The 27,473-nt window shown below is 38.7% G+C and overlaps 1 protein-coding gene across 1 annotated transcript in view; it reads left to right on the top strand.

Annotated features, from left to right (window-relative positions):
* The window catches only part of QSER1 (glutamine and serine rich 1), a 41,351-nt gene that overhangs the window by 4,512 nt on the left and 9,366 nt on the right, over nucleotides 1–27,473 (top strand). Inside the window, exons 2-8 of the mRNA XM_058026287.1 lie at nucleotides 11,643–11,752; nucleotides 12,934–13,098; nucleotides 16,359–20,057; nucleotides 22,973–23,268; nucleotides 24,311–24,427; nucleotides 25,031–25,164; nucleotides 26,421–26,632. Of these exons, the coding sequence (XP_057882270.1) occupies nucleotides 11,643–11,752; nucleotides 12,934–13,098; nucleotides 16,359–20,057; nucleotides 22,973–23,268; nucleotides 24,311–24,427; nucleotides 25,031–25,164; nucleotides 26,421–26,632 (4,733 nt within the window). The remainder of the gene's footprint in view (nucleotides 1–11,642; nucleotides 11,753–12,933; nucleotides 13,099–16,358; nucleotides 20,058–22,972; nucleotides 23,269–24,310; nucleotides 24,428–25,030; nucleotides 25,165–26,420; nucleotides 26,633–27,473) is intronic.

Raw genomic sequence — 27,473 nt, 5'->3', positions numbered from 1 at the left:
TGAGATTTAATGCCAGCTTTACGTGGAAGATTTCAAGCAGTGTGTGTCATTCTGCTGCAGTGAGAAATGGTGATAAAGAATTATCTGCAGAAGGAGTGAGCTGAGACTGAGTGTGAGGGTGCAGTTACCTGAGAAGGCTGAACTGGCTGCTCAGGCTCACTGCTGCTGGAAGGGGCTCCCTTCCTCTTCCCTTGTCTTTGGTGTTTGTGCAACTGCACAGGGAGCTGGTCCTGTTTGTCAGTCCATGAGAAAACTCTCCTGGCTGAAACAGTGAATGGCTTGAGCTGGATATCTGTGCTGGAGGGCTGGGAGCCAGAGGTGGCACCTGGGGACAAGCAGGGAGCAGAGCTGTGTGGCCTTGGCAGGGATTCTTGCCAGTGGTTCTGGACAGGGTTTGGATGGGCTCATTCTTGCTGTGTCACTGTCTTTGATGAACATCCCACAGAAATTGTGCTGCCTGCTTCCCTGGCAGGAAGGAGCACTTGGTGTCTGTTAGCTGGGTGCCACATCTGTCCTCAGATCACCTACAGTGACATTTCAGATGGGAGCCCTTTCCCATGGAGCCAACATCCTCCACGCAGGATACAGAATACATTGTTCTGCAAGAAGGCGACTTGTATCCTACCACCTATGCAAAAACTGTTTCAGTCCCATGTGTGTATTTTGCCTTTCATCCTGTTAACTTTAATCATAGGTGTGTTTACCTGACCCCAACAGAGAGCAACCTTTTCACCTTGTTTCTTCTGCACTTTTCCCCACCTTTTATTTTTTTCTTGGAGTTGCTGCTGATTCTGGCATAAAGCTGTCATAGGAAGGAGGCTGTTTTTGGAAAAATCCTTGTTCCTGTCAGGAAAAAAGCACCTATGCCTGAACTATAGTAATTCTAAACAATACTTGGGCTCTTATAGAGTGGGTGTATTTTGCATGGATATCTTTGTTATATTTTGTCAAAGCTTTCACAAATTTGCATGTCAAGAAGTTGCTTTGCATGGTGAGTGCCTATTCCATACATTAAACAAACAAAGAAAAGACAAACCAAAACAAAAACCAGTCAAAAGGCAGTACATTAATAGTCTCACTTCAGACTTTCCTTAGCAGCCTTAACTGTGACAAAAATAACTTTGAGCAGCATGCGGAGTTCAGCCTTTCCAGCACAGCATTTCTTGCTGTACCATGCAAGTGGCAGAGAAAAGAAAATTCTTTGAATTTTTAAGCAAAGAGAAATACTTTCTGAGAGGACAGAGTGCATGGTTATTGAGTACTAGATTTATTTGTCTCACTGGGCAGATTTCTTAGGTTTTAGGTTTACTTCTGCTTGCTATTCTGTCATTGTTACATGACTTCTTTTGTTTCATTGCCCTGGACAGACCTGGGGCCAAGTGGACACTTAAATTCTTTAGAGCCTCCTCAGCACCTCTCTGATGATGCTACAAAATGAGGCAGAGAGCTCTTATTCCTGGATTTCTGCACACTTGAAAGTTTCTTATTCCAAAACAATTCAGCAAGAACCTACATATGTTTAGACAAGCTTTTACTTTCCCATATTGCTTTTCTTGTTTTTCATCTTCCTTCTACATGCCTACCTGTGTTGCTTGCTTAGGACTTGGAAAAGTGCATCCAATTATGCTCAGCAGGAAGAAGGCACCCTTAGGCATCCTTATCTTGGAGTAATAGTGTTTACACAGCAGGATACTAAGGAGCATTTATTCCTTAATAATCCTGCAGGAGTTCTACTTAGGGCAGTCACACAGCTAGATTTCATTGGAGATATCCCTCCTTTTTCAGCTGGAGAAGAGTTGGAGGGCTCCAGTCCTTCGCGTAGCATTCCAGATGTCTGGCAAGCTGTTCTGAGAGCTTTTGGTCACCCAGAACGTGCCAGACAAAGGGTCAGAGCCTGGGCCAGGCTGAGTGTGCCAGGCTGTGCTGCACCTTCCATGCTGCCCTTTTTCCTGCCCAGGAAATCCCTCTCAAAAATATGGCAGCTTGGTGTTTCGCACCACATCCTGTTTACTTTCTCTGGTCTTCGTGTCAAAAATTCCAGTGCTAGACAGTGAATAATCCTTCAATCCCCATGTTCGGCCCATTTCAGGATGTTCTGCTGAGTCTGCCAAGAACAGGATTTCCAATAAGTTTTTCTTGAATCTGAACATTTGTTCATTTGCTGTGCAAAGAGTGATTGTAGAAAGCCAACTCCTCCCTGCTCTGAACACAGCCATGTGCTAACCACCTTCAGCTGCTGGCACTGGTGAGCTGGAGTTTGCTGATAGTCAGCACCGCTGGAAAGAGATGGGATTTTCATCTTTTCCCCTTTAAAAAACTCCCTTTTGTTATTGTTTTTAAGTTTTTTCACCAATTAAAGGATATTTTTTTAGTTCCTGTGTGTATGCTGTTTTGATCTGGATTAATACTTGGTTTTGTTTAGACATGATCATCATGAAAGCTCAAATCACTATCAAGGGCATATTCAATGCATTTGCTTAATATAGTGTAATTTTTCCTATCTCAAAGTAAATGCCATGTGGCTGTAACTGTCTTTCTACAGTTTGGAACAATGGTTGAAACATTCACAAGCAACTGGGTTCATCTGGTATTTTCAGCTAAATAGTGACTTGTGGCAAATGAAATGATAGTCAGGGTCCCCTTTGTAAGGTTAAAAATGTAGATTTAAACCTGTTCTAGGATGAGGAGAGCACTTGTGAAGAGGTATAAGCGCTAAATTCAAGAGCTATACTAATTTTCCTTATAAACTTGGTTAATAACACCCTGTGGTGCTTCCTTTAATGTAAAGGACTCTTTGCTGCTGTGTTTTATGATGAACTGTGTTGTTAATATGTTAGATCTTTCCTGGGCACACCTCCTAAATTGGGATGGAAGTGGTGTTAGTCATAGGGAAACTTCTTGTTATGAGTCTGAAGGAGCTCATGTGAGCTGCTTAGCTCTTGTGGTGTGTTGTGGGATGTGGAAAAAAATCTGTGCTGGCCACGTGGGTGTGCTGGGAGGCTTGGAACCCATCTAATGGCCCTGGATTTTTGGCTGTAGGGTGGCAGGATGTGTGATCTCAGATGTGGTCACTGAGCAGCTGCCCCGTTCTGTGCCAGTGGCTGTGGGCCATGAGCCCCCTGCTCTTCACAGGGGTGCATTTGAACTTCACCAAACCTGGAGAAACTGCCTTATTTCAGTACTGGGGACTCAGTGGTGAGGGCTGTAAATCAGAATGGTTATTCCTTGTGCCTGGCTTTCCCTATACTGAAGCACAAAGTATTCCATGGGTGGTGGAACTGCAGAGTGCTTCAAGGTTTGGTGATGAAGGGAACCCACTGACAGCATAAGATGGCTCTGTCAGTGTACAGCACACATGTATCTGCAATTCTTACCTATTTTTGTGACAAAAAGCTCAGCTTCAGCATCATCCTTTCCATAGAAATGGGAAATAAAGGGCTTAGTAAGAAATGGAGTATCAAGTATTCCTGTAGTACCCTAAAGGTACTAAAGCTTGCCACAAAATGCAATGCTGTGATAACTGGGAGGATGAGGGTTGAAAAGCATTTCAATAGGTAAAATGAGTTGTGATTTTATTAAGGCTCTGATGTGGCTAACCCACATCTTGAGATAATGCTCTGCTGATTTTTATATATTGAAATAAGATTTTGTTATTAAAAGTAATGGAATCTTTTTGTGTGTATCTCAGCTGTAATAGAGGATTATGCTGTGTGTTCAACCACTAGTACTGGAATGATCTAGAGAAGAGTTTTGAATATGCCCCAAGTACACTTTTGGCAACAGAATAGCATCACATATCAGAGAAAAAGTGTTAGATTTCCATTTACTGTCTGTTACACAAATCTTTTGAAATTGTAAGTAAAACTCTAGGAGAGAAGTTGTTTTTAAATTTAATTTTTAAAATCACAGCTATTGTCTTTATGCTGGGTAATGCAAAAGTTCTTTCACAGAAGGAAGGTAAGAGAAGAGAAATAAATGTAGTGACAAAATAATCCAGTGTCTCAAAAGGCAAGAAAATAAGATTGCAGATCTTAGAGTGGTGGAAGCTACACAGACCATAATGGGACTTCTGTTTCTGAAGGCACTGATTGAGTGGAAGCTGTCAGGGAAGATGTATGAATCCCCAAAGCACTGCTTGGCAAACAAATGTCTTAAAATTATTTCTGACAATGCATTATAATGCAAATTGGGAGGAATGTGTTACAGTGTCTGTTTAAATGATACTGTCTTAATAAGGACATCAGTTAGTCTTGAATATTCAGAGCAGGAAAGCACTGAAAGCTCCTTTCCAGACCTTGAAATCTTCAAACATGCATCAGGAGCTTTAGACTGACATTGTAGAGTAGTTTAATTTTAATTTCTGTTTCGGTTAAGTTACAAAGTTGTTTTGGTTTTTTTTTGGTTTTTTTTTTTTTGTCAAAGCCAAGAGAAGCGGTTCCAAATTTACCAGTTCTGATTTAAAAAAATTAATTATTTTGTTATATATACTGCATTTCAGCCATAAATAACCTCATAAAGAAAGCTGGTTTAGGTTGCATGCATTAAAAAATGATATAAAGTAGTTTGTCCAGTCACATAGTAGTAACTGGAGTTGAAGTTTAAAAATAGCTTGTTTTTATCTGAATATTAGTTTTCACATACATATTTTCAAGAGAGAGTTTAACTGATTTTTTTTTTTTTAACAGAATTATATTGTCTTTGTTAAGAACTCTGCAGGTTACTTAATCAGACAAGCCAGCACTTGCACTCAGGTATTGAAGTCCCAGTAAGACTATTTTGGCTTTCCTGTTTTTCATTTTTAAAAGGATCAGGCATAAGGAGTTCAGACACATTAACATGGGAATAAAAGGGAGATGGCCCTTTTGTGCCATAAAATCTCTTTATTTCCTTAAGAGGTGATATATATTCAGGTGAAGAATCACAGGAACAGTGTGAATTTTGCTTATTGAGGCAGCTCCCTGCATGTAATTTTCTACCTCAAAATCTATTTCTTAGAAGCTCCTTATCTCTGCTCCTAGAAAGCAAGGAAGTAATGAGAGTTTCCTCTCCCACGTACCTCCAGGCAATCCTTGGCCCACATTGTGGCAGTCTCAGCCACGCTCTTGGTGGCTCTGCCTTTGAGTTGAAGGGGAAAATTAACATTATAACTTCATTTTTAATGAAAGAGCGGAGAGTGATTGCCTTTGGTGTGGTAGGATGGAAAATATTCTATACTGGGTATGTAGTGTGTAATTGCATTAAAAGGGAGAATGTGCCATAACCAACAGACACTGGAGCTTGTCAGTAAAATGCTGCTCCTCTGTGCTTTACTGACTTCCCTCAGTGCTGCAGTCTCATTCTGTATTTCCCATCTTTACAAAAGTATCAGCCTTGAAGAATAATGTTAATAATACTTAAAAATATCAATATCTATTTTTTCTTGCTATAATAGAAGAACAGGCCAGGCAAATGCTAAAGATGTATGCTGTTCTTAAAAGAATGCATTATCTACCTTGAGGTCTTAGTTTGAGATGATTTTCTTTTGATTTTTCAGCAGTGGACTTTATTTTTCAAGTAGCAATTTTTTTTCTTTTTGTTTCTTGTAGTGTGGGGCAAACATATCTGTGTGCAGACAATCTCTGTGTTTTTAAATACAGTTACAAAAAAAATTCCACTCCTTTTCCTTCTCCCCCCTCTTCAGTCTCAGATCTAGGTTTAAAGGCACAAAACTGATTTCTGGGCTGAACAGATGAATGGGGATCAATTCAGCATCATAGAGTCACCCCAGGACACATGGACACTGGATTGTTAAATATTCTTTCTCTTTTTGCTAATATGATGTTAAGGTTTGTCTTGTATAATCTAAAGAGAGGATCAAGGGAATTAGATGCAGGGAGTAGGCTGGTTTCCTATTTTTCTTGAACCTGCCAACATTTTCAGGCTTCAGCCCAAATTTGTGTTTGCACTGTCTTCCCCCTCCCTCCAGTATGTCTGTGGCTGGGAAATAGAAGTGAAAAATCACATATTGTACACATTTAAGAAATATTTTGCACTGAAATGAGTTTCTGGGCTGAGAAGGCATTTGTTTTCCATTGGAATTAATTATTGAGACATTCTCCATTTCTGTTTTCTGTTGTTTTTAAGGGCTTTCTGTGCTTTTAAACTTCCATAAGTGTGTTGGACAGGAGTGACTTGCTGTTACTAATGGTATTGAACTTTCTTCTTGGGCAACTCCCTCCTCTGCTTCTTAGGGTCATGGCTTTTTTAAAATACAAGATTAAACCTATTTCTGGATTGAAGTAATCTACCTGTAACATTGCTTTTAAATTTTAATTTTATTCTGAGCTGCAGATAACCCCTGGGTGCTGAATTACATTCTAGCTTGACTGTAGCAAACAGGGAATTCTTGCTGTTACAATGAGCAGCTGAAGGGCCATATACCCTCCTTTTCATCTGTATTAAATTCAAGTGAAATTTTCAAATAATGCTCTTCCATTCTTTCTCCAGGAGATGTTTGAGTAAAGGCAAAATAACAAAGAGAAGTATTTAAGGAAAGTAATAAACATTATATCTAATATTAAAGCTATTATTCTCATTATATATTATAATATCTATTCGATATATACTGTATATTCTAATATCTGATATTCAAGCTATTAAATATTAATCCTAACTATGTACTTGCCAGCAGGTAATACAACCTGGAACTGCATTTTACACATCTAAAATCAAATACAGTGGACAAAAAGAGATGTAAGCTGTGTGTCAGTTTCTGTATCTTATATCTTGGATGACATTTTTGATATTTAGGAGTGCATTTGTCCGTTTTGTGGCTTTGCTTTCTGTCTCTGAGTGGAATTTGCTGTAGCACAGCTGAATAGCTGGTTGGAGAGAGCCTCCTTTGCTAAGTGTCTTTGCTTTGGGATAGTGAAGGAAGTTTGAGATTTCCCCTATTTCACATGTATCTCAAGTAAGATAAAATGCAAAGTGTGATTTTAAAGGTATTTTCTTGCCAGTATGAAGCTATCACTGTTCTTTTTAATCTCCTTTGTGGTGATTTCATTAGAAGGGGGCTGTGCCGAGTCATCTTCTCACAGGAGCTCTTGTTTTCAGTGAGGCAAAAATGAGATTAAATTTCTGCTCTGCCTCAGATCTGATGCCTCGTGTGCATGCTGGCTTGGTGGCTTTTGTTGTTTGGGCTTGGTTGTTTTGGTGTCAGGCTTGTGCTGGGGCACTGAGTTCCCTGTGCACCCTCTTGTCTTGTAGGTGTCCAGGTTCACTTTGAGCACAGCTCTGGAAGTGCTCTGGGATTTCATCTGGGGGTTTCTGTGGCAGTTTTCCTTTCTGTGAGAGGCAGGAGGTACAAGTGCCTAAGGACAAGGGATTGCACCCTCTGGTCTGCTTTCCATGGAAGCATTGTGTTTCCCTGGGACTTGAATGATCGCTGTTACTAAACTAAACATAACCCAAAAAACCCCCCAGAAAGCACCAAATCAAAATAATCAGTCAATCAGCCTTAAAAATTGATGAGCTGTAATGAGGATTTACCCAGAAAATAAAGTAGAAAAATGAAAAAATTTGCTCAATACCTAAAAGTAAAAGGAGTATCATTACATGGAAAGGGGAAAAAATATTTATGCAAAGTGTTTCTTTTCTGTTTCTGTATTTTATTCTGTGTGGATGCCTAGGAGAGCATGGTTATTTGAAGAAAGTACAAGAAATAAAAGTACTTACTTGTATGTCCAGTGTTTATTGCAGCTAAATTTTGCTTCCATGTAAAAATGATACTTCAATGTGAGTGCGAAGTTGGGAAATGCATCCCTCACTTGTGTGAAGCTTAAACCTGATAATTGCCTTGGCACCTGAGGAGGGTGGTGAGTGCAGTGGGACTGGATAACCTTTTACAGATGGAGACCTGAATTTGTATGGAACTATTGGATTGAAGAATGCTTTTGAAAAGAAATTATTGTGAGAATAGCAATGCAAACAGACGTGTGAAGGGTCCATTCCTGACAGGTTTAATCTGGGCTAACAAAAAGGAGTTGTAAATCAAGGTTGAGGTATTTTAGTAACAATGAGGTGCAATGACTGTACAGTTTTCTTCCAGAAATTTTACTGGAGAAGTAAAAATCTTTTATTAGCCCAGCTGATGCAGTTGAAAAAAAATCAGATTAATACTTGAATCATTTAACTTCCATTGTCATACACACTTTTTGATTGCATTATTACAGCAATGACAAATAACAACAAGGATATCTCTTACATTTTATTTTAGAGTAATATTTATCTTTTCAATGAAAAATACTTTGAGGGAACTCTTTTCCAAATTTGTGTGTCAAATTAATATTATTTCCTAGCAGTAATCACTCCATTGTGCCATTCCCTATGACAGTGGGAGTGGGAAATGACTGTGATAATCAGAGATAAGGGCCAAGTGCTTTTGGAGCAGAGCATAACAAAGTACCGAGTAATGGGAATGTTCCTTCAGTAACTTATCTGACATTTCAGGACAAGTAACAACTTGCACAACTGTAACAAACTTCCAAACAAGAGCATGCAGAGCTTGCTAGCCATGAGGGTGTTTGCCATGCTGGATGTATTTTTGATGTGTGAATTACATGCTGTGTAAATTCATCTGTTTAGAAGTTCAATTTTATGAAAAGAAACCTTAAGGCAGTAATCTCTCAGATTGCAGTGCTTGTTTAGGATAAGCTTATGTAAACTGAAGGCATATATGCAAGGCTTTTTGAGATAAGAATCTACATTCCAGCAAGCAGTAATTATACAATAAACAATTAACTGTTCAAATAAATACAATGTTTTTTATTGAAAGACAGATTCATTTTTGAGGTTGCGGTTGCATTAACTATGAGCTGGGAATTTGTATTAAAAAAAAAAAAAGCACCATCATATACTTAGAGTGTTCTAAGACGCCCAGCATTACTAGAATTTTGAGGTTCTGGTAATTAACAATGTTTCTGAGTGCTGATGTCTAGAGGTTATTTTGTATCCCAGTGCTAATTCTAGCACCCTCCTTGTTACAACGTCTTTGTACACGTTTGTTTTACAAGTTACTTTTATCTTCCAGAGGATTCTGCCTCTGGTCTGCAGGCTCGTGTTATGGTGTCTCGTGGTATTTGTGTGTGCTGTGCCTGCCCTTTACAAAAAAAGGTGTTTATTGTACAGGAGTGAAGAAGGGAGAAATTAATCACAGTCTTGAACAATCAGAATAAATAGAAATTTAAAATAAACAAACAACAAAAACGCAAACAAACAAAAAACCCCTCACAACAATTTTTTTAAATATCAGGTGATTAATTAAAGTTCATCCACTTTTTGCTGATGACTTTCTGCTTTTACAATTAAAGAGGAGGAATGAGGTGAAATTGCTTGATATACTGTACTGGGTTTGGGTCTTGCCTCATCTGGAGGAGCTTTTGGTGCCAAGCATAGCCCCAGTTGCCTGGACACCACCAAAGTGCCTCTCACCTGGAAATACAGAATGGGAAAAGGAAGCTGTGCTGCTGCAGGACTTTAGAGTTTGCCTTTAAAACATCTATGAAAGAGAAGTCAGCACTGCACGCTTTTATATAGGTAAAAGCATTAGGTAAACTTGCAAGAAAACCTAAATACAACCTATTGGTGTTGCAGGAAAGTTTCCACAAGCTCAGCATTTTTGTAAGTGAAGGTAATTTTTGTGAGCAATCTGCCATGCTTCAGTTTAGAAACCTATTTTCTCATGTAGTCCTTTTTTATTTCTTAAAAAGACCTGAAGAAAGCTTCATGTCCCTGAAGTTCTATGTTTGGGGTTTTTTTTCCCCAGCTATGCAAGTTTGTTCTAAAACTCCAAACTACTTTAAAATTTTTCTTGTGAAAATACTTGCACTTCAGTTGGCTGTCTTACTTGCATAATGTTTTGTGTGCAGAACACTGTTGCATTATTTTTTTTTTGTCTGGAAATAATAGAAATTGTTTAATGCTGTAAATAAAAAAAATAATCTACAGTGTCATGCAATCATGTCTGCCAGTTGTCCATAGCAGTGATGCAAATAGTTAGATTTCAGTCAGCATATAATAGAAATCAGTTGCTGATGCATAGAGTTGAACTGCACAAAGATCTGTCCTCTACAGCATAAGCACAGGGATCTGCTGACTCTGAATTTAGGTTTGGCAATTCTCTAAATTGCAATTACTGCTGTGAAAGGTGTTAAAGTGCTAGACAATGAGCACAACTGAGAAAAGCAGTAGCTGAGGTTCTTTGTTTTTTCAAAGGATTTTGGTTCATTCTTTAGGCTTGTGCTGTAGCCTGGCATGCTGACTATAGAGCATTGCTGAAGTGGAAAATCCATCCCCTGATAGTGCATCTCAGGCAGGAAAGTCCTGCACAGACAGGACTTGCTGCTCATGATGTGTGCAGGTCACAATGCTCTAAGAGGCTCATCTGCCTCTTACTGAAAATGAAGCAAAGCCAGCAGTGTTGCCAATTTTTATATTTTTTGGTGTCTTCTATAAAAGCTTCCCATGATGTCATGATTCCTGGCATTGAGAGTTTAATTTTTCCTGGTGCAGAGTGCCTGCCCCTCATCCCCAGGGATGAAAGATAAGGGAAGTCTCCCTTGGAGCAGGCAGCAGGGAGGGCTTTCCTTGTTTGAGTTCTTTTGGCATTTGTTTACAGTTGAATTTTCAATTTGAAGCAGTCTCACATGTGCATTGGAGTAAGTAGCAGCTACCCATAAGCCTGGTGTCCAAAAGCAAGAAAAGAAACAGGTAGATGGTTACTTGGTCATGCTGGCTTTCATTTTCTTCCATTTGACAGGTGGTATGCAGAGCTGAGTCTGGGGAAGCTTGAAAGTTTGGGGGTTTGTTTTGCTTCTCCCTCTGTTTTCTGCTTTTTAAACTGGAAATCATTACAGCTTTTGGCAAGTTCCTAAGGTTGCTTGGTGTTTAGATTGCATTTATTTCTTTTCTGCATTATTGGTTTTGCATGGACCCAGACAATCTATATTTTATGTGTGCTTCCATTAAGCCTGATTGAAACATCATGTTAATTTAGGTGACTCGCTTAAAAATGTTAAATAAAAGCTGGGAATCATTAACTTGCATTTAATGCTAGGAGGTCTGAAGATGGATTTGTCACTTGGTAGTGCTTTCACTGTCAATTCTATTAAATTGTACCAAAAGTACCAAAACCTTTTTAAAACCTTTTGGTCCTACAGCTTCCCAGTCATTTCAGCCTTTTAATTAAATGAGGTCCTGTAAGTTTCAATGGAATTAAAAATGGAAATGTTAAAGTGGGCATGTATTCATAGTTATCTGCTTTGCAGACTTGCTATCAGTAAATCATTACAAAAAGTGCCCAGTGAGTGCTTCTTACAGCTGAACCCTGTCTTTCTGACCTAGTCCTTTATAAACTTTTATGTGGTCAGCTTTGATTTTTGTAAGATTTTTCCCCATCCTAAACCCTTTGGCTTTTTAGGTTTCAATTGTACATTTTTAATCTGCTTAACATTTTTTGTGATATTCTAGCAGAAATAGATCTGTCTGATCTTGGGCTTTTGTTTCCCTGTATTTCTGTAACTTTTTGGCTTATGATTGATACTTCATAACTGTTCTTTATTTCTATAGGTGTACATTTTGTTAATAATGTTTAATTTCTTCCTTAGTTTAAGCTATGGAGGAGGACATTCATCACATTCAGAAACAGACCTTCACAGACAGACATACACAGCTTCTCATCAGCTTCCTGGATACTCAACTACCCAACATCCTGCTGGTAACTGTCCTGATCATGAGAATACTGCTAAAATAGCTACAGAAGAAAAAGGAAAAACAAACCAACTGTAATGTGATTTAGATTAAAGTCAATGAATTTTTATATAATCAAAGGGAGTTTGTCACGTAAGTGGTGGCAACTGGTATTAGAAAAGCTGAGTGTGTAGCAGGAAGTAAACAGTTGTTAGCTTTTTATTAAAATGTTGTAAATAGAAAGGAAAATATAAAGGGAGGTTATGCTTGGTATCTTGTTTTTTGAAACAGCTGTACTTATTTGTTAGAATACAGCTTTTCAGGATTTGGCCTATGTATGAGGGCAAACGTCGTGTACCTTCGAGCCAGTGGCAGAAATGCAAAACAAAAAAGCGAACAGCAGAACTGATGGGAGCTGGAGCATTCTGCTGCTGTACTGCCATGTGCACACTGAGACCCTGCTGGGGAAAAGTTAAAATTCATTGAAAATGTAGCAGTGACTTAGGCTGTGTTACAGCTGCATTGGGGTGGGTCTGTCTTTGATCCTGATGATATCTCTGGATCCCCCAGAAGATGGGGCTTGACCTCTTCATGCTCACTTTGCAACACAGCTTCCAAAGGAAGGTGTTTGAGCTCATGCACTGACGGAGTCTGTATCTCCTGGCCAGGTCCTTGATCAGGGTGATGGAGGGCTGGAATTGCAGTCTGGACATAATCTCAGTTACTCATAGCTCTGCATCTCACCAGGGCTTCCCATTGAGCCCCCTGCTATGGAAAGGTCTGAGCAATGGGAAACACATGGAGGTGTTTGCTGAAACAGGGAATGCAAATCCAAACTTCCATAAGCTGCCCAAAAGGGAGAAACTGGATATAGAAAAGTTGGACATGTTTCAGGAGGAGTTCTGAATGTTTAACCAAGTGAAAACAGAAGAGTGAATCTTCAGCTAAGGGTGTACCTAAGTACTGTTATAAGCATCATATTTGACATACATTTAATAATAGGTCTTAAAATGTGTACTGAAGTTTCAATTTACAGTTGTAACACTGCATAACAGCTAAACACAGAAAAATCAATGTTCTTGACTTTCTAATGTTTTATAAGGTGGGGATTTTTAGTGAATTATGAACATATATCTGTTATTTGATTTTGCTTCTTTGAAGTTCATCTGAATTATCTGTTTTGTTTCATTTCTCTCTGCTATCATCCAGGTCTTTCAGGAATATTTGATACCAGTATGCACAGTGCTGGAGGGAACACTAAGGAAACTTCTTCAGTTATGAATTTTCTCTCTGCTATTGAGTCTCGTACTGCTCAGGCAGTCTCTTCAGGATCTACCCTTTTACCACAATTCAGGGCTCCTTCCTGGCAGACAGGTGAACATTTTCTCTTTAAATAAATTTTGTCATTGTTATATTGGATGTTTGGGAGAATTTGAAACAAAAATATTCTGACTAACTGAAAAGGCTGCATGTTTTCTACTTCTTTTACATCTCCATATTTAACAATTTCAAAATCAATGAAATTATCTTAGCAAAGAATTTAAATGAGCAGAAGTTCTGGTTGTTTAGAAGGAATTTAGATGCATAGGATATTATTCTGTCTGAAGAGTCAAATTTATATCCCCAGTTTTGTTTGGAATTAGTCTCACTAACACTTTAGGCATTTTCAGGCACACTACCTATTCCTTCTAGCAAATCTTTCACTCTCAAACTCTGTTCCCTATGACAGTTTTTCTGTGCTATTAGTACTAAAATCTATGGGTAGCTTTGGCCCCTTTGTACACAGAAGTAATGAGCAAGGTGTTCTCAAAAAGAAGGTCTGAAGTGCATGTCAGATAGAAATAAGGGATCTAATTTACAACTGAACAAATGTGCCATCTCTTTTGGCAGACTGGCTGCCTTCCACAAACCTCCCCCATCTGTCAAGCCTTCTGTGCAGGGCAGGAAACTGCAGATTTTGAGCTTGCTCTAGACAGTCACACCAAGATAAGTGTTGCTGCTGCATCTGTGGGTAGCTTCAAGTTCTGGTTAATCTTCTGGAGTGATTGTGCAGCTGTGCAGTGAATTGGATCTATTCACTGATCTAGCAGAAAATGTTTGAGTGGCTTTTTTCCTTTGGTGGGATGGATTTCCTCTGTATCAGCAGGCTGATCTGTGTCTCAGTGCAGCTGTATGATTGCTGTTCTGATTTGGGGAGGAGGCACAAGGTAGCCAGAGTGGAGCAGTCCTTTTGTTGACAGTTTGCACTCATTCTGTGAAGAGCTGCTAAAAAGTTGAGACTAGAGACTGTGGCTTTTAACTCATCATTGGCAAAAGCATATATGTAGGAGCACAGATGAAGATGCCCACTGGTAATCTGTCAAACAACCTTAGTATAAATCAGTTGTGAGTTTAGAGTTTTGATGGCCCATCAGAATGTCAGCTGGGAAGAAATAATTTTCTCTTTGTCCTAGCATTTCTCCATTGCAGCCTGCCTAACAGTGAATTGTGAAGAAGAAAATTGTGAAGACATGCTGTGGGTCAGGTTTGATGTTGGTACCAATGATTGGGAGACTTCTCTGTGCTCATTACTAAGAGCTCATTAGTAAGCCCATTTTTCACTATTGCCAGTTCTCTGAGCTTTCTGTTGTCCTTTAATACTTTTGCTGCTTTTCTGTGACCCTCGATCCTCCCAAGTGTCTATTGAGAGCTTTATCTTCACAAACTTCTTTGAGGGAAAGCAAGAGCTCTTCACTCTGCAAAGCGACCTGTTTTCAGAAGGGTTTCTTACTTTGGGGTTTTCTCCAAACGCCCCACTGCTGATTTTGGGGGGAAAAAAGAAGAACATTGTTATGTTTGTCCTTCCAAGTGTTCCTTTGATCTGTGTTATCAGGGTTCTGATTTCTTAGGGTTGTGAGGGTGTGTCTGTGCATGCAACTTAGTACTTTTGCCATGCCTTTTGTCTGCTCCTGAACAAATATTAGAATATAAAGCCCAGCAGTTCTGCCATGGTAGTGCTCCTGTGACAGGCTCTTGTCTGGTTTGAGAAGTTAGAGGTATTTGGAATGGTTTTGATTTATGGAAGAAAAAGGTAAAATACAGGTTAGATGAGAAATGAACATCTGCAGTTAAAACAGGTTTAAATTTTACCCTTTCTAAGGGGCTTCCAGATGGCCCTTCCTTTGTGTTAGCAGTAGGTAGCAGTAAAAGAGAACCCAGTTGAACATGATGTTGCAGTTTTTTAGAATGGGGGGAAAAGTGCATTAAAACACTGATTATGCTTTCTCACTCAGAAAGACCTTATTGTTGACTAAGGAAAAATACCTTGGCATTCCTTCACTATCACATCTCTTCATATCAGTTTGTCTTGGGCTGAAAGGGAGAAACAAAGAATTTATTTCTCAGCTTCACCTGAAACTTCAAAAGCAATTGTATGATTAAGTTGCAATCAGCTTAAGAAGACTTACTGTATTGTAAAATTAAATATTTTTTTAACTGAAGTATTTGTTTCAAAACAAGCTTGATTTACTGGGAGTTTTTATTTGTTCTTGAATGATGCTAAGCTAAAAAGTGTTTTAAGAGTGCAAGAAGAATCTAAAAAGGTCAAGTCATTCCACTGATTTTAAGTTTTTTTTCTGATTTGCATACCCTGGTAAATTTCCCAGAGGAAACGGAATCCTTTGCAAAAATTTTAAGCTTCTCTGGGCATAAACTTGTCTTCTTTGCTTTTCTTGGTAGACTTTGGAAACAGTCCACAAACTTCACCAGTGTCTGCAAGTTACAGGGTGAAAAGCAAGGTGAATGATTACAGGGTTACAGGGTGAATGATATGGATCACTGCTCTAAGCCTCAAAGCTTGCAAGGGAGTTTTATACTCCTGTTTCAGCTGGAGTAGTGTATTCTGTTGAGAAATCTTGTTTAAGCCAGGGTGTCATACCCATGGCTGGATGCAAATAAGAAATATGCTTTTCATTTGGATAGTTGTTACTGCACCATGCAGATAATTGCTGTCTGAGGATATTTGGGACTCTCACTTCAGAAAGCATACAAATTATATTTACTGCTTGTACTGAAAGTCAAACCCCTCCTTTAAGAAAATGAATTGCAGAGTGTATAGACCATTAGCTGTCTCACTGTATGCTCTGAAATGTTTCCCATAAAGTGAGTTATAAAATTATTGGTGAGGGTAACTCCAGGAGATGGGATTGCTTCTTAAACTGTGTATGTATTACAACTGCTAAGGTGTAATTTTGCCTTTTTACTTTTTATTAAAGGTGGCTGGGGCTTTTGATCAGTTTAGTATGATCTTCTTTTTAAACTGAAATAAAAACTAGTAAAGAGCCTTCCATTTCAAAGCAGAATTAATCTTGTACAATTTTTTTAATCAACAATTTGCATCTTAAGGATATGAGGTTTCAGCAATTCACTGCAGGTATACAGTTTGGCATTCTAAAAAAACCCCGCATTTCCATTTTGAAAATTACCCATGATAAGTGCCTCCCTATTTATGTTTGGGTTTTTTAAAAGGGTGGTGATTTTAAAGAACGTTATATTTGTAAATGCTGTAAGAGCTTGCAAGAAGAAATGCAATGTTGTTATTTTTAAAGCTCTCTTATGCTCCTTTTTCCTCCTTGTTTTGTTTTTGTTTTTTCCAGGTATGCATTCCTCGACAGCCACAGAACTATTTGTTACTGGAGCTTTGCCAACCTCTGGAACATTTCCACCAACCTCTGCTTTGTCAGCGTATCAGCATCCCAACACCTTCAGCAGCAGAAACTTTGCTACTACCCCTTCTCTTACCCTTCAAGATGCCACTTTCAGTGCTACATCCAACGGTCTCTTAAGTGCCCACGATCCTTTATTGCAGATTAAAACATCCCAAGGCACTGTTCCAACCGCTTTGACATTCGAGCGCCTGGGCAGCTCCGTTCTGAGTACCAGTGTGCCCCCCCAATCATCAACATATCGTTCTGCTCAAGAATCTGCACCCCATCTTTTGCAGCCTCAGTTCAGTTTGTTGCCTTCAACCCTTGGAGGAGCCCAGCAGGTGTCTCAGGCCTACAGCACATCTGTGTTCACTGGTTCCACTGCTTCCATGGACAGAGCACTTCAGCGAGAATGTAGTGTTATCAAACACCACCAGCGGCCTTCGAGTACTCAGTCTGTCCAGCCTCAACTGACTGTTTCACAGCATTCCTTACACAGCTATTTAACAAGTACAAGTGGAGTTAACTTTCAGGATACATCTAGGCACTCGGCGTTATCCTGCAGTCCAGTTGGAGATGTTACTCAGGTGAGCAATGGAGGACCACAGCAGAAGACTTCTCAAGTCACAGTGGAACTCGCTCAGTCGTACACATCTGCAATTCCATCGCCTGGTTTTCCCTCTGCTTCCACTGCAAAAGTGAAAAACTGTTCCATGAAGCAGCCTCCGAGGTCAACAAAGACCCCCAAACCTCAGAGTGTAGCTCCCGCTGTGCAGACACAAAGCTATGCCAAAACTGCACAAAACCAGAGTTCTGTCATTACAGGCCAAGCACAGATCTATTCTACAGCACAGCTCCCCAGCCTCTTGTCCGTCAGTCAGTCCCAAAACTACGTTTCATGCCAGGCTCAGAATGTGCCACCTGTCAGCCACTCACAGGATTTCTCATCCAGTAAGGTTGAGAAGCTGCCCTCACTGTATAAAACGTTGACTTTTTCTGGGCAATCACAAGCTATTACTTCTGACAGTCAGACTTTAAGTTACTCCTCAGAGGAACAGGTATTGACCTCAGTTCCAAATGAGAACTACTCTGGGCAAATGAGGGAACTCTCTTCAGTCAGCCAAGCTCAGAACTACTCTTCTAGTCACTCTCAGGGTTTATCTCCAGTTACCCAGTCCCAAGTTAATTTTTCATCTCAGTCACAAGTTTTAGCAGCTGTTAGTCCTTCAGAAAGCTATTCTTCAGGGCAGTCTTTAACATTAACGTCGCCTTCTCTTTCCTTTAACGCCTCTCCTCGGGTACAAACTCTTCCAGCCTCCAGCCCTAATCAGAGCTATATTTCTTTACATTCTTCTCAGAACTCTCAGTCCCAAGAATCCTCCTCTCCACAGTCTCAAAAGTTTTTGCCATCTGTCCAGTCTCCTTTTGCATCCCCAGCTCACTCCCAGACGCTGCAGAACAACAGACCTTCCTCAGAAACAAAGTCCTATGTTAAAAGGAAGTCTGACTCTAACTTATATGCCTCATCGAAACAGGAGGAGGAATTATCAATGCAGGACATGCAGGCATTGCAACAGCAAGCTGCTCTCGAATCTTCCACTCAAAGCCTAACAGAGGAGGAGATCAATGCTCAGGATGCGTCCTACAGGGTCTCAAAAGCAAATGACAGATACTCTCAAAGTGTAATCAGAAGCAACTCTCGTCTTGAAGATCAGGTTGTTGGACTTACTCTTCAAGGAACAAAAAAAGATGAAAGAATGGTCAGTTCTGTGGAACAGCTTTCCCAACACATTGGCCATATCAGCAGCCTAAGCCATGATATCAAAAAGACAACGAATTTAATGAGAACAACACAGGGAGCTGTGAGTGCTAAGGAACTAAACCAGCAGCATTCCCTTATGCATAAGGTACATGACAGTAAAGCTCAAGAGCAGCAGGGCCAAGTCATTAGCACGCCACCACAGGTGCAGCCTCATGCTTTAAGACATGGTCATCAGCTGTGCTTGCCCAGTGCACAGGTACTGCTGGAGTCAACCTGTGACTTGCAGATCCTTCACCAGTCAATCCTGCAGTCGGGTTTAGGACAAGCAAAGGCATCACCACAAGTGCAAAGAATACAGAGTCCTCAGCAGGTGGCACATGCGTTCCTTCAGATGGATGGTCACGTTGTTCAAAGTAATGGGGGTCATTCTCAGCAGCAGCTTCATAGTCAGAATTCAGAAGTAATGAAAATGGACATTTCTGAGTCTTCAAAACCACTACAGCAGCATTTGACAGCAAAAGATCATTTTACTCAGACAAATCAACATGATGCAAAAAATCAATTTGTTTCTCTTAGTTCGATATGCTTCCCAGAATCTATGCTTCTCAGTGATGAGAGGAATATATTATCCAACGTGGATGACATCTTAGCAGCAACAGCAGCAGCCTGTGGAGTGACACCATCTGACTTTGCCAAATCATCCTCTAATGAAGAGGAAATCCAAACTGTTGAAAATAGTGAGGAGTCTAAAACACAGTTCCGATCGCTGGATTCCAGACATGTGTCTTCTGTTTTCAGTGCCTCACCTACTGTAGTTGGAAAGCCAGCAAGCAGAAATAATATTTCTCTGAATGGAGGCCAAATTACTCTAAATCTTACCCCAGTGTCAACAATACAGACAAAAGCTGTGAACCTGGATCAGCAGCACCTTGAATCTTCTGATCAGACTGTACCAATAAGAATGACCTCTCCCACCCTTGGTCCTGGTCAGGAGGAGCAGGAGGCTGTGCGAGTGAAGAAACAATCCAGCATCAGTCATGAGTCTGAAGAAGATAATGAAGCTTCTGTTGATGGTGCACTGAATGCAAGGGAGACAGATTTTGTTTCAAGTGGTAGGAGCCTAAGTGAGGAAAGTGCTGCTTCAGAGAATGATTTCAGTGTGGGTGGTGATGATGGTACAGTGTCAGGTAACCAGTCAAAGGTTCCATTGCAGCCTCTGTCTGTGCCCCAAAGTTCAGATGGAGCCATTAATAGAACTGAAGAAGAATGCCAAGATTTAACTCAAGGGAACCTTCAGAAGAAAAAAAGCAAAGGAAAAAGCCAAAACAAAAATGCTGCAGAAGATGACAGTGCAACTCAGAAACAGGTAAAAAGAAGTGGACAGTGTAAACGTCAAAATTCAAGAGGAAATGATGCATGTTTCACATACTCTTCTCCTGTTTCTGAAGGTTGTTATGATACTTACCAACATCAGGAAAGAATGAGGCAAAAAATTAAAGAAGTTGAAGAAAAACAGCCTGAAGTCAGAACAGGATTTATTGCATCTTTTTTAGACTTTCTGAAGTCTGGGCCTAGGCAACAGTTTTCCACTCCAGCTGTACGAATGCCAAACAGGACTAGGAGACCAGTCGCACAAATAGTTCGTCCCCCTTGCCTGCAGCCCTCTGCAAAGCCTCAGCCAGCAGCAGCAGCACCTGTGGCTGCTGAGGTCAGTGGAGAAAGTCCAACCAAAAAAGCTGATGAGGAACTTAAGAAAAATTTAGAAACGCTGCCTTCATTTTCTTCTGATGAAGATGATTCTGTGGGTGGTAATCATGATCTTCAAAAGAGCATCTCTACTGCATTGTCAGCCCTGGATGAAACATCTGAGAAAAAGATCAAATCAGGTAAAAGGGTTACTACATATCCATATGTTGAAGGAGATTTTGGTAGCTGATGGGACAAAAAAAAAGAATAATTTTATCTCTCTTCAGGTAAAGGTTTTAATTTGATTTGGTTTTGGTCACAATTAAGAGTTTTCTTCAAAAGATGTATTGACTATGGACTAAAATAGTGTTTTCCCCAATTAGAAAATATGTAAATAAACTTTTTCATGCTACTTAAATAGGACTAATGCCAAAAAGTTATTTTAGCCTGGAGTTGGAATAATGTGTGTGTTCTCTTCGATTCTGGCTTGAAGCACTAAATATGATTTTCATCTGGGAACATCAACAAAACATGTCAGAGGTTCTAAACCTATTTTTAAAAAATTCTAGCAAGGGAATATATTCATAATTGCCATCAGCAGGTGATAAGCTCTTGCTAGGTAAACACCCCATTTTCTGTGACAATGAAGTTGCACTGGATAGATGTGTGGTACAACTTTGGCTCTTGTAAACTGCACTCATTTATTTGTAAACTGCTACTCATGGTGCAAGGTAGGAGTTGTTTGAGCCATATTGATCAAGGGTGTTGTAGTTCAATGTTGATAGGTTACTAACAAAAGAACAAAACCTGGGAAGGACTGGTTTGGGCAGGGAGGGGCAGGCAGCAACCACTGATCACAGCAGTAATTAGTTTTTCCCACACTTTGCAGTTTCAGTTGTGTTACATCCATGCTGTACATCCATGTTCAGAGCTTTTAACTGAGGGTGCTTTGTTTTGAAGTATTTTCAGCATACAGAATGTTTTTGCCTGGACAGGTCTCTTCAGTAAAGATTTATATTTTTTTTCCCCCTCTGGTAAGCAATTAGAAACTATCCAGGCAATCACATAATTGTACTAATTCCAGAGACTTACCATTGTCTTCCAAAATAATCACAGGGAGAAATGAAACATTTCTTTAACTCTTCTGAGGATTCAGAACCCATGACCTGTAAGCTGATTCTCAACAAGAGAGAGTGAAGTAATGGTTTCCCTTTTTAGATTAAAGGAGAAAGGGAGAATTTTTTTTCTCTAGGTGTGACATGAAAAATACGTGGCAAAATTAAACTTGAATTGTAATAATCACATCTAAGATACTGGGAAATCATTGCAGAATACATTGAGATGCTGAACAATGCTTTATCTTAATTACTATTCCGTTTTTTTCTTTGGCTATTTCTATGCAATTATGTTAAGTGCATGCATTTCAAAAAGGCTTTTACAGAGGATGAAGTTCCTTCTGCGTCTTTCACTTGAATATATATTTCAAACAAGAAAGCACTGATTGTTTTTCTTACCAGAAAGCTGAAATCTGGACAGTGCCAAGGCATGAGCCTCTTTCTGAAGTTTGTTAATTTTAGTTAAGCCATTTCTGTGTACAATGTCCAAAGAAATATTTCAATTTTTTTTTTTTTTTTGTTGGGTGAACATTTCCATTAGTGAGCATTTCCATTACTGTTTTATTTGCAATTATTTCTTTTACACTATGATTGTATCTTCTTTGTTATCCATAAGGATGTAAAATTTATGTCATCAATTTCTTGAATTCACCTTCCTGTTTTGTGACATGCAAAATTGTTTGTACAAGATGCTTAACGATGACATCTTTCTTCCTTTCTTGCTGGTGTTTTGCAGGTTTGCTGGTAATACCCTTTTCTGTCTGTTTTTGCAAATAAGTATAGACAGACAAATATTAAAACATGGTCTTTTGTTGATGGTATTAAGTATACATGTACCTTTATCTGCTGTTCTGACAAATATGTAAATATACCTGAGCAACTCATAATGGTGTGGCTAATTAAAGCTGTCAGAGCTCTCTCTCACTGAAGAAATTGAACATATTTCAATAATGTGAGGTCATGTATCTGGAAGAACACATTTCACATTCCAAATTAACAATTTTATTGAATAGATTTAGAGAATCTTCACTTAGTTAGATATATAGCTTTTGTATTGACACATTAATTTGACATTTAACTCATTTGTTTGGAGTCACTTTTGTTAAAATATGTTACATTATCTTTTGTATAATTTTTCAAGTGAAAAAGTCAACAATTAGCAGTGATTGTAACAAAATTGTGAAGTGGTTTAAGTTTCCTGAGTGATATTAGTAATTGTATTATTGTTAATATAACTTGATTTCTTTTAGATCAGCAAGTCAATGTTAAAACTAACACGCATAGAAGATTGTAAAGTAATATCTAAAAAGGATTCTAATTTTTTTCAGGTGGGAAAAAATAATTTTGAAAGGTGGGACTTCTCTTTGGCTCTTTGGAATAGAGAAGGAAAGGAATGTTCTTTTCCCTTCTTTGTTTTGTACCATCAGTTCTCATTGCTCACCTCTGTTAATATTAAAAATCATTAGACTATGGCTAAAGTTTTAATCTGGAACTTCCAGTTACATTATCACAAATAATAATCACACAAATAATCACATAAAAATTATAAATGTCCAAAAGTCACACAGAAAATATTTTCATATTTCATGTGTATTTCTCTTTCTGCAATCCAATTTCAAAATATTTCTCAGCAGATAACAAGATTCAGTGTTGCAACCTTTACTGTTGTATTTGCTTATCGTCACAAAGTACAGCAGTATTACCTGGTGATCGTGTCTGTAACCATCAAATTGTTTTCCAAAGCATTCAGTTTTGTTAATTCCAGATGCTAACAGATGTAGCAGTTTAATACAAACAGAGGTATATTAGCTACAGTATTCTGGTTTTGTTTAAGATTTAGTTGTGGTCAAACACTGCTTCTATTTTAACTCCTAGAACAGGTGTTTTTCCTAGAATAGTTGCTTTTATTATAAATTGTAATAGAAAAGAAGATAAACCTAGCTCCATATTACATTGCTAATCCTTGATAATTTAACTGAAATTTGGATTTTTTTCTTCAGAAACTGAAAAAGTGACAGTTGTTACTGCTGCTGCCACCACCACCAGTGCTGTAGTAAAGCAGGAATCTCCACAGACAGCTGCTCCTGTAGGCAATGTGCAGGAGAAAATGAATCCAGCTGACCCCTTAAAAGTAGCTCAACAGGATGCTGTGACTTCAGAACAATTGGCAAAAATGCAGGAGACTGTTGCAATAGAAGGATGTACTGATGAGGAGAATATGGACAGTGAAGGAGAGGGGATGTACAGAGAACGTGATGAATTTGTAGTGAAGATTGAAGATATAGAGACACTAAAGGTAATCTGAATATTTGCTGGGGGGGAAACACAGCACAAAACCCCTGCATATGAATTTAGCCTCAAGGAACTACCAGAAGAGGAAAGGCTGCAGATTAGTTTTCTCTTTCCATTCTAATATTCCCTGATTGCTGCCAAAAAGCCTTAAAGGTGTCTTTCTAGTGCAGATTACAAACAGGTTTTGAATGTACATGACCCATTTTATGCTACATACATAATAAAGTAAATCTGTGTGCTGGTAACCTCTGTTAGAACTTGGAATTACCTATTTTAATATTAAACAGCATAAATTTTTCAGTCTCTTGACTACTTTTTTTTTTTTTTAAGATAGGAGTAGACTTTCAAATGAAACTTTGCAAAAGAACTTGAATGGAATTGGCTTCTGGTTCTTTGTAAGAGGTTCTGCTTTGTATTTCAACAAGAAATTATTGCCATAAGCAACCAGTACAACTCTTCACATGAGTTTATGTGAATTTCCTTGTTGTCTTTGATTGTTTGGTTTTGTTGCTTCACCATATTTATTATTCTACATGTTGACCTTTCTTTTTGTTGCTATCATAGCCAGCAATGTTCTTACTGTTAGAAAATTTCTAATATTTTTGATTACTTGTCTCTGTGCTTGTCCTCTTAGGGTGCAGTTTTAAATTAAGTAATGCTGCTTTGTCACACAAGACAAGTGTTATCAGTTTGAAATATTCCCTTCTCACTTATCAAAGGGATTAAGGTACATTAGGAGATGTTTTGAATTTTAAGTTTGTTAGTTCAGGAGTCATGAAAAAGTAATGAGTGTTTGACTACATTTTCCAAAAGGTTTATTTGAGTTAGTGGTTTGTTTGTAGGATCTACAGAAAATTCTCATTCAAGCTAATAATTACAAACTTGCCTTGATGCAAACAGAACTTAATAACGATGGTGTTGGAATTTTAAATGACTTCTTTACATTTTATCCTTGGGTTACTTCCTCAAAAACGTGATGCACAAGCACATTCCTGGAAGAAAAATAAGCACTGCTTTCAGCAAACAATTTTTTTATGTTCTTCCAGGTTGCTTTGCAGACAGGAAAAGAGCCTCCAGCTATTTGGAAAGTACAGAAGGCTTTATTGCAGAAGTTTGTTCCTGAAGTGCGTGACGGCCACAGAGAGTTTGCTGCTACTAACAGTGTGAGTCCTCAGAATTCCTTGGGAAGCCTCATGGGAGCTGCTTTCCTTCATGCAAGGCTAGGAGAATAAATTGAATATGATTCTGGCATACATTCTTAGCAATCATCCTAGTGGGGAAAACCTCCTCCAGCTCAAACTCTCCCTAAAGACATCCATGGACTGATTTTCTGCTTTCTAGCATGGGGTCTTTGGTATCATTTTGATATCACTTTGATATCTTTTGTAAAGGAACAAGTTTTCCTGACCAGAATAAAATCAGTGGAAAAAAGCTTGTGAAGGATACAAGAGGGGATACAATTTTAACAGGCAGCCTTTTGCCAGGCAGATAATGCTTTTGGGATAACACATGTGGAGAATAAAATAAAGGAAAAAAAAAAAGAAGCCCAGAGTACCTCCCCTTACCTTATTGTCTTCAGTTTTAATTATTATCTGGAAATCTGATGGAGAATTTTGTTTAAATTATAAATGCTGTAGAGTGGCTTGTTGTATAAACATGGGGAAGATTAAACTGATTTTTTTCTTTACTATTGAAATTTTTACTTGTTAAAACTGACAAATTTTGCTTAACATAAACACTTGTGGTTTGGGTTTTTTTCTTTTTAGTATCTTGGGTACTTTGGGGATGCAAAGACAAAATACAAACGAGTTTATGTGAAGTTTGTTGAAAATGCAAACAAAAAGGAATATGTCAGAGTATGCTCAAAAAAGCCACGAATCAAGCCTGTGCAGTCAGCAAGGTATTTTATTTCAATTTGTTTTTCAATTTGCCATATTGTTTTTGTATTAAGAACACACCTGTTGAAATAAACAAGAGTTATAACTTTCAAGTGTATTAATTGTGCTTTAATATGGAAACTGAGAACTGTCTGGTTTGCTTTAAGAAATTAAATATAAATTACTGCCTTGTTTTCCTTACTCTATTCTGTTCCATAATCAGTTATTTGGGAGGTGTTAGGGTTCTACATGCTGTTTCTATGTCATCCTTTGCCCTACAAGCCTGCTAGAGTGATGATTTTAATTTTCTGTGTGTTGTTTTCTCATATCCTGTGGACTTTGCTAGTTAGGTAGTTTTTTCTGGGTTGCTTTAATGACCATTCTGTCCTGGTATACTGAAGTACCATGCTTTCTTCACAGTCCTGTCAGATGTTCATGACAGTGCTCTTTATTCAGGAAAACACTGGAGTTTTAAGTCTAGTTTGCTCTCAAAGAAAGCAGTGCCATCAGATGATCAATTTGGTGAAATAATCCTCTTTTAGTAAAAGTAGCTGGGACTTTGATGCTCCTTTTTTCTTGGGCTGTGGAAGGCTGTTCCAGTACCTGTTCTTGCAGTGCTCTGAGGCAACCCCCTCTTTTAACAAAACATGATTGTGATGAGCTTGTTATGCTTCTGCTGTTCTCTCAACACAGCTTTTGGCTTTTCTTTGTTTGTACTGCATGTTGTACTTCTGGACAAATCAATCACATCCCACCTCTGTGTGTGTTTCACTGAGCTCATTAAGTGAGGTCTTTCAGCTTCCATTGCTCTCATCCTTCTACTGTCTGTTGTCTCCATGCATTTTGGTTTGAAATCTCCATTTCTGACAGATGTCTAGAATTATTTTCAGTGTTCTAGAAGATACTGGCAATGTTTCTGCTGTACATATCACTGCTTTCCCATCCTGACAGAACTCTAAGATTGCATTCCCTGCCATGCTCTCAAAACTGTATTGTGTTATCACTCCTAAAGTACAGAACTTTGTGTTTCTGATATTAACATTCATGTTTGTTTCCTGTTCTGAGGGGTGGGAAGAGAATGGCGTTGTTTGGTCAAGTGTTATTTCAAAAATATAGTAGTATATAAAATGGGTACAACCTCATACCCAGTTACAGTGAAATAAGTGGATATCATCAGTGGGGAGTATATTCTGGTTAAATAAGATTATAGCTATATTTTATTACTGCTAAAACCTGGGTGGTAATTATATTCATTAACATTCTCCTCATAATATTGCAGAACTATTCACTGCAAACCTAGTAATAGCAACATCAAACCCCCTGATCCACCAACACCAAAACCAGCAGCAACAAAAGTCTCTTCTGTGAAACCCAAAGCTAAACAGCCAAAGGTAAAGGCTGAACCACCACCAAAGAAAAGGAAAAAGTGGAAAGAAGAATTTTCATCTTCCCAGTCTGATTCTTCACCTGAGGCCCAGAGTGAAGAAGATGGTGAGTGAGATACCATTGCTGGCACCCAGGCCCTTTTGAACTGAACTGAGAAGAGTATTATAAAATTAAATTGTTTGATCTTGCACATTTTTCTGTACAAGCCTCAGAAAGAAAATATAAAATCCAACAATGCTGTGCAAAATTAGTTTCTTAAAACTTTTCAGTTGCTGTTTGGTGTTTAGGCAAATGTTTACAACTGAATTTATTTCAAATGTAGTTTATCTAGATGAGTACGTATTTTACCCCTTGCTGTCTGTGTTGGGTATGATTGTAGGAGGAGAAACCAATTTTTTTTTTTAATAAATCTTAAGGGTGAGATTCTTCATTAGTTTTCCATTGCAACTGAATGTCATGTCTAAAATAACATTCCTGAATTGTTTGCCTGCATACAGATGTGGGGAGAATTCAGATGCTGCTGTTCTTTTTTCAGAACCAAGGGGAAGAAACAGTTTTTGGCTGCTCCATTGCTTGTCTGAATGCCAGCTGTTCAAATGTAGCCTGCTGAGCAGATTTGCTATTAAGACATTGGTACAACATTGAGATTCAATGTTTGCAGGAGCTCTCCATAAGAAAAAGGGATTTCTGAAGTTTACAGTGTTTATAGGGGTTACCTTTGCTGGCAGATGTACAGTGCATTTTGCAAGCTTCTATTTCCTGTGTGTTTGAAACAAAGCTGTGTATTGCTCATACTTTATTATTGCTGCATTTCTAAAGCATCCTGGTGACTTTTAAATATAGATACACCATGACTGATGTACTGGCACACTGCTTCTGTGAGGACAACACCTTTAAAATAATTTTCAAGCAAACTTGCCCAAATAACTGTCTCCATATTTAAGAG

This window comes from Melospiza georgiana, chromosome 6 (assembly GCF_028018845.1).
Source record: "Melospiza georgiana isolate bMelGeo1 chromosome 6, bMelGeo1.pri, whole genome shotgun sequence".
Classification (NCBI taxonomy): Eukaryota; Metazoa; Chordata; class Aves; order Passeriformes; family Passerellidae; genus Melospiza; species Melospiza georgiana.
Note: the sequence above shows the minus strand (reverse complement) of the source record. Positions and strands in the feature narration are given on the sequence as shown.